The 8,226-nt window shown below is 34.8% G+C and overlaps 1 protein-coding gene across 1 annotated transcript in view; it reads left to right on the top strand.

Annotated features, from left to right (window-relative positions):
- Positions 1 to 7,989, top strand: part of RAD21 (RAD21 cohesin complex component) — a 28,147-nt gene extending 20,158 nt beyond the window's left edge. Inside the window, exons 9-14 of the mRNA XM_084864989.1 lie at positions 370 to 593; positions 1,768 to 1,924; positions 2,243 to 2,391; positions 4,382 to 4,531; positions 5,620 to 5,703; positions 6,305 to 7,989. Of these exons, the coding sequence (XP_084721115.1) occupies positions 370 to 593; positions 1,768 to 1,924; positions 2,243 to 2,391; positions 4,382 to 4,531; positions 5,620 to 5,703; positions 6,305 to 6,496 (956 nt within the window). The 3' untranslated portion in view covers positions 6,497 to 7,989. The remainder of the gene's footprint in view (positions 1 to 369; positions 594 to 1,767; positions 1,925 to 2,242; positions 2,392 to 4,381; positions 4,532 to 5,619; positions 5,704 to 6,304) is intronic.
- The last annotated feature ends 237 nt before the right edge of the window (positions 7,990 to 8,226 follow it).

Here is an 8,226-nt window from a genome sequence, read left to right on the forward strand (position 1 = left end):
TTTCTGCATAGTGCTTGGGAAACTTAATGAAAGAGAGATTCTGACCCTTGCTGGTGTTACCCAGGTTGCCTGCTTGGTCCCTGGTAGGCAGTGTGCAGGAAGCAGCAGATTGCTGCTATTTCCTTCTCACCTCAACATTCTACCCATCCTCCCATTCCTTTCTAAAAATCAATTTTAAAACCTTTAAAAGAAAGAGATTCTGCCCTCACGAGGTTTAACTTTTCTAGTGGGTTTGTAGAAAAGCAAGGATATAATGAGACCAAGTCTGGGCACTATGTGCTTTTTTGCTATGAGACCAAGTCTGGGCACTCACTATGTGCTTTTTTGCTGCCTTCTTGGAAAACGATTTTCTTTTCTTTTTCATTTCAGTCAAAGAAACAAAAGCCAAGAGAAAGAGGAAGTTAATTGTTGACAGTGTCAAAGAGTTGGATAGTAAGACCATTAGAGCCCAACTTAGTGATTATTCTGACATTGTTACAACATTGGATCTGGCACCACCCACCAAGAAATTGATGATGTGGAAAGAGACTGGGGGAGTGGAAAAACTCTTCTCTTTACCTGCCCAGCCTTTATGGAATAACAGACTACTAAAGGTAATACAGTTGGCAGAATTTATTATTTCATATACATTTTGACTAATTTTAAAAATACTTTCAAAACCTTTGTTTGAATAATTTTTGATAAAGTATTTTTCAATTATATGGTTTTTTTTAAATCACAATATACTGAACTTACCTTGATCTGAAAGACGATGATGAGTGACACTTGCATTTCTAAAAGATGTAGAATAAACATTACTTATACAAAAGCTACTGGCCTTTTTAATAGTTCTTCAGTCTCCTCTGATAAACTATTAGTTCTGTTGCTTTATTGTGCACTGTGCTTCAAATCTGCAATCTTTAGATGTTGCTTTCTGGCTAAAACCATGCAATAGTTATACTTTTTCTACTGGTTTTATGAAAAGAGGCCCTCTCTGTTCACTTGAGGTTCCAAAGTACTCAGTACTCCAAAACAAGATTCTGGGGCATCTAATGAGTGACAGAGCAGTGTTGATAGGTGGTTATTCTTAGTAAGGTTGAAATATGCATAGAACCAACTGATTGTACTTTATTCATTGTATTCTAAACGTAAAGTGTTTCAAAGCAGCAAGACAATGGTAAAACTGCTTTTTATTGAAAGCATGCTCCTATAAAATTTTCATCTGGAAAATTTATATTTTTTGACTTGGTCTTCTTACAGGAGTTTTTTCTAAGGAAGTAATTCAAAATATGGAAAAGCCATTTCTTTGAAGATGTTAATTACATTGTTGCTTAGTTAATTTTTTAAAAAGAAACTTAAAATGTTGAAAAATGTTTGAAGTGAGAAATACATATATCTCCTCGATGGAATATTTTGTTAAAATGATAGGTGATAAAGCACTATTTAAAGTTGTTTGATATAATTCCAGTTGGATTGAGTATCCATATGAAAATAAACTTAAACAAATAAACGGAAATTTATCTTTTATATCTGAGTTACAAGACAGTGGATTTAAAATTTTCACTTATTTTGAAGTTTTTAAAAATTTGTTATAATTTTAAAGCCTGTATTTAAAGTCATTTTAAGATGGGATGAACTATGAATGTTATAACCTTAAGTAGAAATTATGCTAATTATATATACACTGATTACAACTATATTAAAACTATGGAAAATAGAAATGTCGGCTTTTTCATTAATAATATGGCTTATTTTATGATTGGCTTTTTTCACTTAATTTTTTTATAGCTTTTTACACGCTGTCTTACACCTCTAGTTCCAGAAGATCTTAGAAAAAGGAGGAAAGGAGGAGAGGCTGATAATTTGGATGAATTCCTCAAAGAATTTGAAAATCCAGAGGTTCCCAGAGAGGAACAGCAACAGCAGCAGCAACGTGATGTTATCGGTCTGTTCTTTTGTGGTAGTTCCCTAGTGACAATTTTATGAACAAGATAATATACTCGATGTTTTTGGACAGGGAAATACTTGCCTTACTATATTGTGATTGCTTTGTTAGATATGACGCTTTCTGTTTTCATGATTGGCTGTGTGATAGTCTGCTAAAGGATTATCTTGCATTGAACTGGAGGTGGGACGTTAGGTCCGTTCCCACCTTTAAGTGTATTACAAATTGAGCATCTCCATTAGAGAAAGTTCCTATATCTTAGTATTAAAAGTAAATGGGTCAAGACTGACCTTAGTCTTTCCATATGGCCAATTGCAGATGAGCCCATTTTGGAAGAGCCAAGCCGCCTCCAGGAGTCAGTGATGGAGACCAGCCGAACAAATGTGGATGAGTCGGCCATGCCTCCACCACCACCGCAGGGAGTTAAGCGAAAAGCAGGACAAATTGACCCAGAGCCTGTGGTCCCTGTAAGTAAGCACATCTCTCCATCACAATGTTTTATGTATGGGGGTGTTCTCATTTTAAATCCCTAGTATTATAAAGTGTCTTGGTTTAGGCAGAAAATACAAAGGCGCCTGGGTCCAAAGAGGAAGAATGGCAGCCAAGGGTATGAGCACAATGTGCCTTAAGTGAGAGAAGATGCTCTGGGGAATTTCAGTCTTTCTGTCTCTTCTTGGATAGTTTTGCTTCAGCATTGCCTAAAGTGACCACCCTTGACCCTGACTTTGGTTCTGGTTTTACTTTTCTCTCTCAAATATTAATCCAGGGTGAACCTGATAATTCTAGATAAAACAAGAAGAGCAGTATATTGAACCTGTAAAATTCTACATGTACTAAGTATTTTGTGAGTAAAATAAAACAAACTTTCTGCTAGACAGAATTTTTATACATTCTAGGCCAAGTGTGAACAGGCTGTCATTTATCCAGTGTCAGACATCTGACCTCTTTATTTTGCTTTGAGCAAGATCTAACTTGCTCCAGTTTGTCTGAGAAATAATTAACATTGTATTAGTTTAAGGTGAGAAACAATGAATTGATACATGCTATTAAATGATTACAGTAAGGCCTGTCCTTTGCCCATTGTATATTCTTGGCTCTTTTGTTGTAATATAATTGACTGGTTATGTATGGATTCATTCCTGGACCCTATTCTGTTTCGGGTTCTGGTTTAATCTTTAGCAAATATTCTTGCGTATCTCCAATAGTAGGCAATTTTAGGCTATTATTAAATGACCCATTAAATATTAAATAATCAGTATACTTTCAAATTGCTGAAAAAAGCAAATTAACATCTGGCTACTTCATTCAGACTAGCTACCATTAGGGTCACTAAGGATAAGAAAACTAAAGAATGTAAGGTCAGGTTTAAGACTTCTCAACCTTAAGTCTATAGAACCAATAAATCTGGTTCAGCCTCCATCAAGAGACATTAACAAGATACTCTGCCAGTTTTAAGAACTAGTTCTCTGCCCTCTGGTGGTAAGAAGTTGTCTAAAAAGAGCATTTTTCTCTGAGCTCAGAATAGTAACATGTGAATCGATTATTCTAGTGCCTCTCCTGGTAATTGTTCCTTGACATTCCTTTGGTTACAGATTTTTTTTGTTGTTTTTTATATTAAAGCCTGAGAGGAAGGAAATTTAAAGGGGTTTGACCTCCAAAATGATCTCTTTTCTCTTTTCTATTTGCTGCTGTAAGAGCTTCAAAGCTTTTTTTTTTTAAGAGCCCAACTTAGTTGGATAAGCCTTAAAGCAATTGTGTGCATAATGGTGATAGTAGTAGGCTAATTGAAGGGTTTATGTACTGCCCTGAATTAAGTACTGTTTTGTGTGTTTTTTCCTAAAATGTTACTACAGAAAGTTTTTATATATATATATATTATTGATTTTTTTATAGAGAGGAAGGGAGAGAGATAGTTAGAAACATCAATGAGAGAGAGTCATCTATCAGCTGCCTCTTGCACACCCCCTACTGGGGATATGCCCGCAACCAAGGTACATGCCCTTGACCGGAATCGAACCCGGGACCCTTCAGTCCCGAAGCCGACGCTCTTACCCATTGAGCCAAACCGGTCTCGGCAACTACTACAGAAAGTTTTGAGGATGTTTACCATTGACGTGAGAAATTTGCAAATAAGAAAAACCATAGACTTGTGGAAGTTTTTTACTCCTAAAAAGTATAAAAAACACTTATTCTAGTATAATAAGATAAAGGATCTGTTTCTTTTGTAAACTACAATACTTTAATGTTGAAGCTTTACTTGTGTGAGAAGTTTATTTTTGTATTCTTTTCCATCTGAATAACTGCAAGCTTACTTTTGCTCCCACCCTGTATAATCAATTTTTGGTTGTTAGGAAGTATGCGATATTGCCCTAGTCTTTTCATCTTGAAAACTTGAGCAAATTTAAAAGAAGCCACCCTTAAAATGTGCATCTTAAATTGCCTTATTTTTGTTTTTAGCCTCAGCAAGTAGAGCAGATGGAAATACCTCCTGTAGAACTGCCCCCAGAAGAGCCTCCAAATATCTGTCAATTAATTCCAGAGTTAGAGCTTCTCCCGGAGAAAGAGAAGGAGAAAGAGAAGGAGAAGGAAGAAGAGGAAGAGGAGGAGGTAATATTTTGAAAAATCCCGTTCCACCTTTAGCAAAAATCTTCCAGCTTTTTTAATTTTCATATTAGAGATTAATAAGTTCATTGATGTTGAACATCAGAGTGATGAAAACATGTTTAAACATAAGCAAATTTTAAACCAATGTTTAGTGATCTAATTCTCATGTGTGTTTTGTGTTTATTAGACTGGAGTAGGATGTGTCTTTGAGTGAAGGCTAGAATGACTCTTATTTTTTAAAAGTATAGAGATGCTTTAGGAATGGATTTCTTTTTCCTGGGGTATGCTTTGGCTCTTAAAGTATTTGACATCAAGAACTTTATTTAGACCTTTATTTTAAATGCCTTCCAGGTGGCACTGAAGCTTTTAAATTTCTTCCAAGACTAAAAGTTATGGATTGGATACATTTCATTAGTACTCACTGCTTAAGATTTAATATGAGTACTACATTGTTTTAAAGTTGAAATTTAGCCCCAGAACTATTATACTTTAGCCTTATGTACTAGAGTGTGCCATTACTAATTCAATGCTAAGTCTGAGATAAAAGTCATTGTGCTTCCTCTTACATGTAAAGCTGTTCACTTCTGACTTTTTGGGATGTGGTGATAGTCTATCCTGGGAGATAGGGGGCTCAAGTAAAATATATATAATGTGTCATAGCCCACTTCTTTTAAAAAATACCATATAGACTAAGAACTACTTACTCAGCGGACCAGTATAAATGAGATTTGGAGTCTGCCAGATTGTAAGTCACCTGGAATATCATGGTCCAAAAAATAAGACACAATATGCTGTTGATCTCAAAAGGGGCCAAATAACCAACCAGCAGTAGTCCATGGACCATGGTGTATAGAGTACATCTTTATAGACCAGTACAGAATCTCATATTCAGCCAAATGTTTGCTCGCAGGTACAGAGGACTTTTTGTAATTAAATCTATTGTGAAGTCTGTCTTTAAGTGATTTTTCAGCAGGATCAAATATAATTTTCTATTAGTCAGTTTAATTTAGAGCTTTCAAGAAATAAAAAAATAGAAATTTCATTTTGTAGCAGATTTTTATCAGCTTACTTGTGGGGTCATCTTCATTCAGGAAGAAGATATTCCAGGGGGTGATCAGGATCAAGAAGAAAGAAGATGGAACAAAAGAACACAGCAGATGCTTCATGGTCTTCAGGTATGCCGGGGCAGTCTTAGAATCCTCAGGAGACACTTGTGCCATTACTCCCTCAAAAGAAAGTTACATGCTATAACTAGAATGCCTATTTTAAACTATTACTTTTCTATGATTACAAAGCAGAATTGTGATGGTGACTTATGGTACACCTTTGTGTGTCATCTTATTTTTGGTTGAGCAAATTTAATCTCTGAATAATTCAATTTGTCAAATTGTTGTAATGTCACTTCCCTTGGGCCTAAATACCAGATAAGATATCTTAAGCATCTATGACATACCAGGGAAGTTGCTCATGGTTTCCCAAAATAAATTCAGAGGATAGTTGGAATCAGTTGAAATAGAAGTGCTAGATTTTATTATTGTATCACATTAGATGTCCAAATGAGTCATTTTAATATTTATTGGATTTATGATTTTATATATACCATAATCAACTTTCTTTTCACCTTCTTGATTGATGTGAGAATCACTCTTACTATTCAGTCTTCTCCCAACAGAATATACAGTATTACAGTATACTTTTTTTTCTCAGTATCCCCAAATAGCATGTGATTATACAAATTACTTTTATTTTAAATTCTTTTTTTTTTTTTTTTTTCAGCGAGCTCTTGCTAAAACTGGAGCTGAATCTATCAGTTTGCTTGAGTTATGTCGAAACACAAACAGAAAGCAAGCTGCAGCAAAATTCTACAGTTTCTTGGTTCTTAAAAAGCAGCAAGCTATTGAGCTGACACAGGAAGAACCATACAGTGACATCATTGCAACACCTGGACCAAGGTTCCACATTATTTGAGCAGCTTAGAAGCATTGTAGCTAGTGTTCATTTCACTAGTGTATAAAAATTGCCCCCAATGTGTAGGGCACACAAAACCCTTTAAGAAATTTGTCTGTACAAAGTCTCTGCATTTTTCTTTATTTTTTCAAGTATTTTAAATTTATCAGTTTCATCTTTAAGGGAAACTGCTTGTGTGTGGGTTGTGTTCTGATGGAGAAAACAAGCACCCAAGATTAAACAGTTCAGAATATATATGTGCAATATTGGCGCATAAATAATGTTGAATAGCTGTCAAAAGTCAGGATTTTTATCTTTGTTCTCCATTACTGCATTGGAAAGGACAGCTAGCTTGTCAGGAAAAATGTCTGAACTAGGGTGCGAATCTTAGAAAGAATTTTTCTTTTCCCATCAGTAACACTGACAATCTTGGTAACCACTGTTCTTTGGGATGTTGCCCAAAACAGATTGTCCTCAAGATATGTAAAGTGTAATTCCATTATGACCAAGGGGGTGTGTGGAATTGTGTTGTAACTCATCCCCTTTAGTTACAAAAGGATAGAACTATTTTAAAAGCATTCCATGAATCATTTTAATGAACCTTACTATCCTGAAATAGGTTGTTTTAGTGAGGCTCTAAAATGAGCAGAAATACTTTTAGAGTAGAATGAATTTAAACATTCATAAGTTTCCAGGAGCTAAAAATCAAAGTTTTAAAAAAGATGTTTAGGTATGTTGAAGTAAGTATTCAGATCATGAAAATAGAAATTGCTATACCAACTGAAAGGACAAGACTGATGGGAAATCATACCTGATTGACTTAACCTTTCAGCAGATAATGCTGTAAAAACTAATGGCTTCTCTGATATTTATTATAAGTTTTATTACTGACCTCTTTTTCCAACGCTGTACACTCTGTGTTTGGAACTTTAATAGCTTTGCAACAGAAATCCTGTATCCAGTTTCCTATAATTTAAGAAAAACATCCAGTAAAGGTTTTATAATTAACAGACCAGATAGCACCAGAAATCATGTGACTTAATCATTATCAAAATGTCTTAACTTTTAGGGGAAAATTACACAGAGTTCTGGCTTAAGTGGTGGCACTTTTGTTGGGGGGGAAAAATCACTTTTGAAACTCAGACTTCAGTGTGTACCCAGTAATTTAAAAAATAAGTGAAATGTTTTAAATTTGTGAAAGCGTAATCACTGTTTTGATTATTCCTTTTCTTGAGAGTGGTAATTATTCCTTTTCTTGAGAGTGGTAATTGTATAAAATTGCTATTGCAGCTTCATTTTCCATATAATATGCCTGTAAACCATTGATTTTTCTCCCTTTGTAAAAAGACATTGTAGATAATTGAATGTTTGATTATAGAAAGGTCATTAGTTTCTTGTTACACATTTTGTTAGTCTGGTTTTTGTTGCTTTATTGGGTTTAATATTGTTCTTGAAAATAGTTGATGCTATGTTATGTATAACTTTTCTAATAAAAGTTGTGTTATAAGCTATAAGTGTGTTTTTGAGGTATTGGTTATACAGATGGTGGTGTTCCCATGGAAAACACTGCTAAAAGAAAGTATTCTAGAGAAGGCCAACAGAAGAAGGTAAGGAGTAATTATCCATGCAAATAGCAAATGGATTTTTCAATGTGTCCTATCTTAAACTACTCTACTCTTTCATATTTAGTCTAACAGAAGACCTGACCAACAAATGGGTGCTGCTGAAGAATCTTTGGGGCACAGATATAT

Source organism: Pipistrellus hanaki (genome assembly GCF_964339955.1).
Source record: "Pipistrellus hanaki genome assembly, chromosome: 17".
NCBI classification, from domain to species: domain Eukaryota; kingdom Metazoa; phylum Chordata; class Mammalia; order Chiroptera; family Vespertilionidae; genus Pipistrellus; species Pipistrellus hanaki.